General features: G+C 37.4%; 1 protein-coding gene across 2 annotated transcripts in view; it reads left to right on the forward strand.

Moving 5' to 3' along the window:
• LOC110935557 (disease resistance protein RUN1) overlaps positions 1–10,307 on the forward strand; it is a 32,277-nt gene extending 21,970 nt beyond the window's left edge. For both annotated transcript variants that reach the window (XM_022177932.2, XM_022177934.2), the window contains exons 3-6: positions 37–1,132; positions 1,222–1,512; positions 8,897–9,460; positions 9,552–10,307. In XM_022177932.2, coding sequence (XP_022033624.1) covers positions 37–1,132; positions 1,222–1,512; positions 8,897–9,460; positions 9,552–10,097 — 2,497 coding nt within the window. In that variant the 3' untranslated portion in view covers positions 10,098–10,307. The remainder of the gene's footprint in view (positions 1–36; positions 1,133–1,221; positions 1,513–8,896; positions 9,461–9,551) is intronic.
• Positions 10,308–11,633: the final 1,326 nt, after the last annotated feature.

Here is an 11,633-nt window from a genome sequence, read left to right on the forward strand (position 1 = left end):
TGGATATAATAAATTATCCATATATCGAATATGCAGGCATGAATCACAATTCATCAAAAAAGTTGTCGATACAATTTTGGATAGGCTCTTCGCGTTAAATTCATGTGTAGATGAATGTCTTGTTGGAATGAGGACTCGCTTCCAAGATTTGAAACCACTATTAGACATTGGATCAGGTGGTGTGCGTATGGTTGGGATATGGGGGGTTGGGGGCGGTGGTAAGACCACTCTTGCTAGTTCCGTTTATATGGAAATGTCTCAACATTTTCAAGGTCACTGTATTTTGGAGAATGTTAGAGAGGATACAAGCAAGCATGGCTTAAAGAAACTACAAGAGAATATTTTATCATCTCTTTTCAAGAAAGAAGTGAACGTATATAGTGTTATCGAAGGAAAACACAAGATGAAAGAAATGTTATGTCATAGAAAAGTGTTGGTAGTTCTTGATGATGTCGATGAACTTGGCCAACTAGAGGCGTTAGCTGGAAAACATAATTGGTTTGGTAGTGGAAGCAGAATAATAATCACAACTAGAGATGAACATTTGCTAAGAACCCATAGGGTAGACCACGTCTATCCTATCGCATTATTATCGAATGATGATGCTACTCAACTCTTTAAAAGGCATGCATATAACGAAAAAGAGCCTATAGAAGATTATGATAAATTTTCTCTACGTGCAATATCTTATGCTTCTGGGCACCCCTTGTCACTTAAAGTTTTAGGTTCTTTTCTGTATGACAAAAATAAGAACGAGTGGATTAGTGCCTTGGAAAAGCTAAAAGACATCCCAAATCCAAATGTCATGAACATAATCAAAACTAGTTATGATGGACTTGAATCTTACGAGAAAGAGTTATTCTTAGATATTGCATGTTTCTTTAGACGGTGGAAGGCGGATAAGGTAGTTCAGATACTTGAAGCTTCTGGTTTTCACCCTAAGATTGGGATGAAGGTGTTAATACAAAAAGCTCTTATAACAATTGTCGATGACATCATTGATATGCATGATGTACTTGAAGAAATGGGACACTACATTGTCAGAGAGGAACATCCGAACAACCCTGAAAAACATAGTAGGCTCTGGATAAATAAAGAAATTAAAGAATTATGTTTTAAGGATGAAAGAATGGTAAAGATTAACCTTTTATAAAACATACATTATGTTATATGTTTACTAAATGATTCTCAATCCACGCATTGTTTCCTGTTTCATTTTAGGAATATGACAAGACTGAAGCCATAATCTATAAATTTGGTGACAGCCAAGATTGTGATACGTCATGGTTATGTAAGATTGTGTCAAAGATGAAGAAACTAAGGTTGCTTAGTGTGATTACCGATGGTGATCTCGAGAATGTCGAAGGGGCTAATTTTCTTTCAAATGAATTGCAATATATTTACTGGTTTAATTATCCTGCTAGTCCATTTCCACACAATTTTCAACCAATGAAGCTTGCTGTTCTAGAATTGTATGGCAGCAAGCAAAAAGAACTTTGGAAAGGTTATAAGGTAATTCGTTATAGTTTTTTTGCTTAAAGTATTTTTAGCTTTTTTTTACAATGGAAAACTTAATACATAATCATATACAACATTTTGAAATTTTTTAGTTTGTTATAAATAAATAGTTTAGTTATAAATGAAAAGTAGAAAGTACCAAAGATGTATAAACATTTCTTTTTTAAAAACTAACCTATGGTGCCTTGATACATATTTTGACAAAAGATCAAATACAAATAAGCTTATTGTACAAAACGTACGAATAGAGTGAAAAAGTAAAAAAACAAAAAAAAACGGATACATTTTCATGATTATTTATTCGTAGAGTAAGTATTTTATCCGCAGATTAATTATCTTAATAAACTAGTAGAGTAACTATGATACACATGTAGAGTAATTTTGAATTTTATATTGTTTGATATCCCGGTAGAGTAATTTTGAATTTTATGTTGTTTGATAAACTTGTAGAGTAAATGTGTTTGTTATTTTTATATTATTTTTTTATGAACTGGTAGGGTAATTATGACGCACTTGTAGAGTAATAATAATGAACTGAAAGAGTAATTATGATACACTTGAATAGGTTATTTTGGAATTATATGTTGTTTGATGAACTTTGTAGAGTAATTGTGTATGTTATGTTATTTTGATAAACTAGTAGAGTAATTATGATGCATTTGAGAGTAAATTTGAATAACTAGTAATGTATTAATAATAAACTAGTAGAGTAATTATGATGTACTTTTAATTGTATGCTGTTTGATAAACTTGTAGAGTAATTGTTTATGTTATGTTATTTTGATCAATTACTATAGTAATTATGATACACTTGTAGGTTATTTTGATAATTACGAAACTGTCACTACATTTTTGATAATTACGAACCTGTCACCACATTTTTAGCTTATTTGTATAGGATCTTTACTCAAGATATTTTAATCCACTAGTTTCTTTTTTCACTAATATGAAAATTAGAAAATTACAATAAATACTGGTACCATTTTATAATATTAGGATAGCTCATGAAACTCTATATTTTATAAAATTAGAAAATTACAATAAATTAGGGTTGTTCATGAGCCGAGTCGAGCCAGATAAAGCTCTAGCTCGGCTCGATTATAAACTGAGATGCCTCGGCTCGGCTCGGCTCGGATTTGAAACCGAGCTGAAAATCTATGCTCGGGCTCATTTTGGTTTTAAACCGAGCTGGTTCGGCTCGGCTTGGTTTGACTCGATTTTAAAAATAAAAATTAATACATAGCTCTCAAAATTAATACTCAGCTCACTTTCAAACCGAGCCATATCGAGCGAGCTTTTTCCGAGCTAAATCTGAGTGAGCTTCGAGCGAGCTACAAGCCGCGAGCTTTTTGGACAGCCCTACAATGAATACAGGTGAAGTCAATAAATACTGGTACCATTTTAGATTTTACACAAGTTTTTTCTATAAAACCCCATTTATTTTTAACTTGTATAGGTAATTGCATTGCATTAGACCAAACTGTATAACTCTTAACCCCTTTCATTTTAAATGACACAAGGTAAGATTACTAGATTTTAATAGATGCAAGTATAACGGATCACTTGCATCCAACTTATTGACAAGAATCTCAGCAGGAGGATTACTATTACCACCAGTCTAACAATATCATCTACCATATTTGTTTACACACAAATTATACACAAGAATTAACAATCAATAGTATCACTATAATCAACGGAATTAAAAACACAGCACAAATGGCGAAGCCAAGTCAGAGTGTCCGATCAGTGGTTCATCACTCAAAAGTGCCACCGCAAACCTTATCAAGGGTGCCCCTAGACATAGACTTCACCACACAAATGCAATAATCAAAAACAAGAAAACAATTAGACAAAAAAAATTGTTAGAAACAACAAACAACCAACTATACAGTCAAGATGCACAGACAAGATCAACAACTATGCAACATATAGAACACAGAGACTCGATCAACCACCGGTCTGACTAACCCGACCGGGTGCAAGGCTATCCTATCTGCTACATCCCAAGTGTCCACAAGCCCATCTGGGTGCAAGTCCATGCCAAGTGTCTCACAAGCCCAACCAGTACCTTGAATGTAGTACAAGCTATCCTATCTGCTACATCCCAAGTGTCCACAAGCCCATCCGGGTGCAAGTCCATCATCCAATTCAGCTCAACATATAACAAATAAAATAATTAGAAATATATTAAGTATAAACTTGATAAAACATATGTATAAAATTGTATTTACATATACATTTTTAACAAAACCCATCAAGTATAAATTAGCTTTTTTATTATTAAAAAATAGAATAATGAAACCGAAGCCACTCTCATTGTTGTTTAACTTCAGAATTTTCTTGATATCAAAACTAATAATGCAAAACTCAAGTCCGGAACTAAAATCAAACAATACTATTAAAGGCAATATTACATAACATTCTCCTACTCATTATGAGATTTATTTTTAGACACAATTTGTAATTATGCTTGTAATTATTCTCGTCCTTTTGACCAGCCTTTTACTTTGCCTTTGTTTTCTCATTTCCATTGTAAACTCTTTTGTACAGGCCTATTTAAAGCCATTGTAATCATGTATTGTAATCAAGCCTTTCTAAATAATATCAAAGCATTATATGGTATCAAGAGCCTACTAAGCTCAAACGAGTCTGTCCTTTTTTTTTCCTGGCTACCACTTCTGATCACTCAAACAATTCTGTTCCTTTTTTTTTCCCTGGCTATCACCTCTGATCCCATGGCATCTCAGTCAATTGTCCAAATCAATGCTGCTACCCACTTCAACACCACCCTAACATCAGACAACTTCTCAGTGTGGCGAAAACAGGTCCAGTCTACGTTAATCGGATTCGACTTGGTTCACTTTGTCACCGGCTCCAAAACAGTACCGGCGGAATTCCTCGATGCCGAGAACACAACCGAATCCAGCCTTCTCTGCTTGGTATCGACAGGACCAAGTTATTCTTGCTTCCCTCATTGGCAGTTGTGCACCGACCATTCAACCTTTGATTGCATCAGCCGAGACCTCACAACAGGCTTGGGAACGTCTCGTCGCGAGCTATGCGAACTCATCCCGGTCCAGAATCATCTCCTTAAAGTCAAAACTTGCATCTAATCCGAAAGGAAATCGTCCCATTGCGGAGTACCTACGAGATATGAAAATTATTGCTGACGAACTTGCTTTGGTCCAAAATCCGGTCACGGATGAGGATCTCATGGTTCACATTTTGCGGCAATTGGGTGATGATTACAAACCCATTGCCACTTCTCTACGCCTACTTGACTCCAAGATTACTTTTCCTGTTTTGTTTGAAAAGCTAGTAGACTATGAACGTGAACTCAACCTTACAACAGTCTCATCACCACCAATTATGGCCACGGTTAATACCACACAACGACAACCACGGCCCGGACAACGCAACAACTATGGAAACTCAAACTACAAATCTGCCCGTACTCAGTGGTCCACCGGATACAATTCTAATGGTGGAACTCGTGACACTCGTAACAACCTTTATTGTCAATTTTGTCATTTTGCAGGTCATGAAGCGAAAGAATGTCGAAAACTTGCACGTTTCCTCAAGGAAAATCAAGTTACTATAGGAGGTTCAACGACCCAAAACAAAGCCTCACCCACTGCTAATTTCACTACTTCCCCTCACATGTTCGATTCCGGTGCCTCTCATCATGTTGACCCCGATCGTGCGTCTTTCCACTCCGTCTCCGAATATGGAGGTCCGGATGAAATTGTTCTTGGAAATGGTAATACTCTTTCCATCACCCATATTGGTCAAAAATATCTTCAAACGTCAAATGGTTCACTTTCTTTACAAGATGTTTTATGTGTTCCTCATTTCAAAAATAAATTAATTTCGGTGGCCAAATTATGTAAAACTAATCAAGTTTCTGTGGAATTTTTTCCAACCCATTTTTTTGTCAAGGATCTTCGCACGGGGGCACGTCTACTGTGGGGAGAGAACTACCTTGATGTCTACTATGCAAATTTGCCTTCGTCACCTCAAATAAATGCGGTTTCAACTACCTCACCTCTCGATTGGCATCATAAACTTGGACACCCGTCGGTTCGGATTCTTAAAAAATAGCCAAATGTTTAGGTCTACAATTCAATCTTTTAAATTTTCATTGTAATTCGTGTTCCGTCAATAAATGCCACAAAGATCCTTTTGGTATGAACTCTTTTACCACTACAAAACCCTTACAACTAATTTACTCGGATGTTTGGGGGCCTGTAGAAAAATCAATTGATGGTTTCATCTATTATGTGATTTTTGTAGACTATCACACTAAATACATTTGGCTTTATCCAATGAAACAAAAATCCGATGTTTCAGTCCTATTCCCTCAATTCAAATTGCTAGTAGAAAATTTTTTTCAAACACCGGTCATTTCTCTTTTCACCGACAATGGTGGAGAATATGTCGGTCTCACTCCTTTTCTACAATCTCAAGGTATCTCTCATTTCACCACTCCCCCGCATACTCCAGAACAAAATGGCGTAGCCGAACGCTGTCATCGTCACATTGTGGAGACAGGTCTAGCACTTCTCCATTATGCTCACTTGCCTCTCTCTTTTTGGACACATGTTTTCCAAACCGCGGTGTACCTTATAAATCGTCTCCCTACCCCAATCCTACACTTTCAATGCCCATATTCCCTACTCTACAAGACCGACCCAACTTATAGCAAATTAAAACCTTTTGGTTGCTTATGCTATCCGTGGCTACGTCCATATGCAAAATCCAAACTTCACCCACGTTCGGAACCATGCATCTTCCTAGGGTACTCGCCATCCAAGTCGGCTTACAAATGTTACGATTACAAAAGTCGACGCTTGTATCACTCCCGACATGTGGAATTCATTGAGTCAACATTTCCACTAAAACCTTCCACCAACTTTCCCTCAAAACCTCCCAACAATATCACTATTGATGATTTTCTTGCTTTGTCAAAGTCCCACTCATCTACTACTGTCCATGACACCCACACTATATCCTCAAAACCCCCTACACCACCATTTTTCTCATCACATGTACCTCATGCCCCTACTGTTTCACCTATAGACCACCAGCCTCCTATTGGGCCAACAGGCCAATCTACGACACCTCATCCCCTTCCATCCCACTTGGTCCACTCCCACCATCAAACCACTCCTTACCAGGCCCAACACGTCTCCCCTCAGCCCAATCCAACCACACCCCCATCATCTCACTCAGACATCATACCCAACCTCCATACGGTTTCCCCTTCGCCTACACCTACCTCTCCCGACAACGTCTCAACCAACCCTCAATCTCCTACATCTAACTACACTCCCACCTCCTCTTCACCATCCTCTACCGATGAACCCATCACCCTCACACCCACTCCCACTCCCACACCCTCCTCTCTACCTACTCGCAACCGCAAACCTAACCCAAAGTACTACAACTCCGCATTTGTTAACCACACCACTACCCATTCCATCCCTCCCAAACTTGAACCATCCACCTACCAACAAGCCTTAAAAGATCCGGAATGGCGGAAAGCTATGGATAATGAGTTCAATTCCCTACTAACAAACACCACATGGGAACTTGTTCCTCCCTCCCAACACAAACCTATCGGTTGCAAGTGGGTGTTTCGTGTTAAACGACATCCTGATGGATCCATTGACAAATATAAAGCTCGTCTCGTTGCCAAAGGCTTTCTTCAAGAATATGGTAAGGACTACTTTGAGACGTTTAGTCCTGTTACTAAACCCGTTACAATCCGCACCATTCTTACCATTGCATTGTCCCAAAAATGGCCTATTCGACAACTTGACGTCAACAATGCCTTCTTACATGGCACTTTACATGAGGATGTTTACATGACTCAACCTCCAGGTTATGTGAATCCGGACCTTCCCCATCACCTTTGTCGCTTGAAAAAGTCTCTCTATGGACTCAAGCAAGCACCACGTGCATGGTACATGGAACTTACCTCATTTCTCCTTGAACTTGGCTTCCATAAGTCCTTCGCTGATCCATCTCTATTTATCTATAAAAAGGATGACATTGTCTCATACTTTTTGGTTTATGTTGATGATATTGTTTTAACCGGCAGTGACGACGCCTTTGTTCAATATATCATTCATGCCATGTCCAAAAAGTTTTCCATCGAAGACCTAGGCATGCTCCACCACTTCCTTGGCATCGAGGTCATTTCTACCACTAACGGTTTGTTCCTATCCCAACATGCTCACATTCAAAACATTCTAACCAAGTTCAAAATGGAAGGTGCTAAACCAGTTGCCACACCCCTCAGCTCTACCGAACCACTCTCGCCAGTTGATGGCTCGCCTAGTGTTGATCCTACACCATACCGCCAATTGGTGGGTTCTTTACAGTACCTTGCCTTTACTCGACCAGATGTATCCTTTGCTGTCAATAAGTTGTCCCAATATATGCATGCTCCCACTCAACTCCATTGGCAAGCCTTAAAACGAGTTCTTCGTTATCTCAAAGGCACCATTCACCATGGTTTATTCCTCAACCGTACCTCACGCATTACTCTCACAGCCTTCACTGATTCTGACTGGGGTGGAATCACCGATGGGGGTCGTTCCACAACTGCATATATCATCTATCTTGGGTCTAACATCATCTCCTGGCGCTCGTCGCGTCAAAAATCTGTTTCTAGATCCTCCACTGAGGCGGAATATAAGGCATTAGCAAACGGTGCGGCTGAACTATCTTGGGTCCAGAATCTCTTATTGGAACTTGGTTTACACATATCTAAACCCCCTACATTACTTTGTGACAATGCGGGTGCCACTTATCTATGTGCCAACCCCGTATACGACTCACGCATGAAACATGTGGCACTTGACTATCATTTTGTTCGGGAAAAAATCACTGATGGTTCGTTGAAGGTCCTTCACATACACTCGGCCGATCAGTTGGCTGACATGCTCACCAAACCATTAGGACGGGGTCCGTTTCAGAACTTACGGTCCAAGATTGGAGTCTCCGATGGATCCTCCATCTTGCGGGGGCATATTAAAGGCAATATTACATAACATTCTCCTACTCATTATGAGATTTATTTTTAGACACAATTTGTAATTATGCTTGTAATTATTCTCGTCCTTTTGACCAGCCTTTTACTTTGCCTTTGTTTTCTCATTTCCATTGTAAACTCTTTTGTACAGGCCTATTTAAAGCCATTGTAATCATGTATTGTAATCAAGCCTTTCTAAATAATATCAAAGCATTATAAATACAACTGTTCGTAACTTACCTACAATTTATTTAAATTCCCACCGAAAGATATAACTTATTTGTTAGATCATATCAATTCTCATAAACTCGTATATATTAACTTGTCTGTTTGTAGCATCTACCACAGTTAGAAGTGCTTGAACTTATTTACCTGCAAGAGCTAATTAGCACACCAGATTTTGATGGACTCCCACGTCTTAAAAGGTTGATTCTCGATTGTTGTTATAAGTTGGAAGAGATTCACCCATCATTTAGAAATCATACAAGTCTTGAACACTTAGAGGTATCATATTGTTCCAAGCTAAGGCTTCCAACGATTAGTCAGATGAAAAACATAAAGGTTCTACAAATAACGTCTTGTGATCTAAAAGATGGAGATATACCATATGGTATTGGTGAATTATCCAACTTACAAGAGTTAGATCTATGTTCTAACAATTTTTCACGGCTGGATTTCAACTTCTCACAACTTACACGACTCAAAAGTCTAAACGTGTCATGGTGTGACAATCTTCTTGAATTGCCCGAGCTCCCATCAAGTTTAGCTATTTTTGCAGCAGATAAATGCTGGTCACTTACACTTGTCAAAGATTTTAGCACAAAATGTAAACACTTATGTCAAGTCTCACTTGCAGTTGAAGTTGGATGGAGTGACAGATTACTACAATCCATGCTTAAGGTATCTCTCGTTTTGAAAATCAAATTTGTTCTATGTATATCGACCATGTTAATGGTAATTAGAATATAATTAATTTGTGTTAATGAATTAGGGAACAAGTATTGAAAATGGTTGTATGTATCTCCAACTTGGTGACCTTAAGATTCCAAAGGGGTTTACACCTCTTTTGCGTAAAGGAGGTAGTTGTAGATTGGAACTTCCAGAGAATTGGTGTAATGACTTCACTGGTTTCTTAATGTGCGCTGTGACTTCATATCCCTTCATCATGGCTGGGTGTGATATAAGTATGAAGCAGGAAAGTGGTATGGATTTCGAAGATGATGGGGTTTGGAAGGAGAGTGATGGTGGTCATTATACTACATTGGTGTGGTATGTTTCGTTTGGTTCATTAAGACACACTACTTGGTGGTATCAAACACACAACGCGGTTTCTCTTAAAATTGAAAGTCATTTGCGTATACACGGTCCAGATCGCTATGATTATGGTTTTGGAGTTAGACTCGTTGAGAAGAAAAGTAGAAGTGGTCAAACAGAAACATCAACAGATTCTTCTTCTCATTATACCCCTAAGATCAAAATTCAACATGACTCAACATCTGAACTAAAGGTGTCCTTACATCCATATTGTACAGACTAGATTTTTGGAAGCACATGAGAAGACAGCATGCCTCCAACAATGGATCCTGTAAAAAAAAAGCTCATCGGAAGTGATGCTTGAATTGGCTTATCTTTTTGGGATGTACAAACGATCGGGTGATGCTTTTGTTGATTTGCTTTTAGTTTGGATTCAGTTAACTAAATTGATTGTTTTTTCTTTTTAATGGCAAATTTTATTATTTTACTACTTGTAGGCAGTGCAAGTGCTGGACCCAAAAAAATTTCATGGAAAGTGGGATTTTTTTCATTGGGGCCGGAAAAGGGTTAGTTGTTTATGCTAAATACTAAAAAACGTCGGCCCAATTCGAGTTGGGTTCACGTAACAAAAGAATAAAACTACATTAAATTTCAAAAATATTATAAAAATATGTCAATCTTCATTGGAATAGAAATACAAGATCTATATAGTCACTTTCTTCTTAAAAGCCATTACATCCGATGACAAAACTAGAAATTTTATTCGAAGATTTTTTACAATTGCTAGTATTAGTTAGTTACTATTTTGACGAGCAATCTCATCTTTTCATAATTTAAATTCTTAAATCAGTGTTTTTCTGAATATCTAGTAAAATAGAAAACACAAAATATTAATAAATAAGATTAGTAAAGTTGGTAATGTCACTCTATTTTTTGTTCGTAGTTATGATGTACATGACATAACAAATGAGGAATGGATCTTTAATTAAATAAGCATATATAACAACAGGGGTTGGTTCCAGTACAATTATATTTATCCTACAAACTGTAAGAACAGATCCTAACACTTAAAAAAAATTAAATTATCACATACCAAAACAATACATACATAAAAGTAGCACTTTTGAATTATATTAGTACATAAAAATTAATCAAGATAACTGATTTTAGCACACAGTTGACTAATATCAGCATTTTTCTTAATCAGCACATTGAAAACAAAAAGAAGATCCAAATAAAGAATTAATTGCGTGTTAACATATTTATAGCGAATTCAATATAATTGATATTATTTAGGATATTATTTTATCATTTCTCTATAATGTGTTGGATGCCACGTGACATTTTTTAAATGGTTCTTATGGTTTGTATGCAAAATGTAGTTTGTATTTGATCTTACTCCTATAACAACAATGGTCTCTACGCCGATTACCAATTTCCAAAAAAAAGCGAAAGTAATGAAAAGAGGTCAAATTTTAAACGAACGCACGTGATCTACTACTAAACATTTAAACTTAGGGGCCGTTTGGCAACTTCTGAATGGTTAAGTGCTGAACCAGTAAGAGGTCTGAACCAGTACGAAATTCTGAACCATTGCGAACCAATATAATCAGGGTTGTAAACGAGCCGAGTCGAGCTCGAATTTCAAATCGAGCTGAGATTTGAGGCTCGAGCTAGACTCGGTTAGAATTCAAGCTAGCTCGGCTCGGCTCGGCTCGATCTTGCTCGAACTAACAAAAAAACCGCAAAATTTACTACTTAAAAAGCCCTTAAAAATGAATTTCTTTAGACTAAAGGTCATAATTGCCATTTAGTTTTA

This window comes from Helianthus annuus, chromosome 4, assembly GCF_002127325.2.
Source record: "Helianthus annuus cultivar XRQ/B chromosome 4, HanXRQr2.0-SUNRISE, whole genome shotgun sequence".
NCBI lineage: Eukaryota > Viridiplantae > Streptophyta > Magnoliopsida > Asterales > Asteraceae > Helianthus > Helianthus annuus.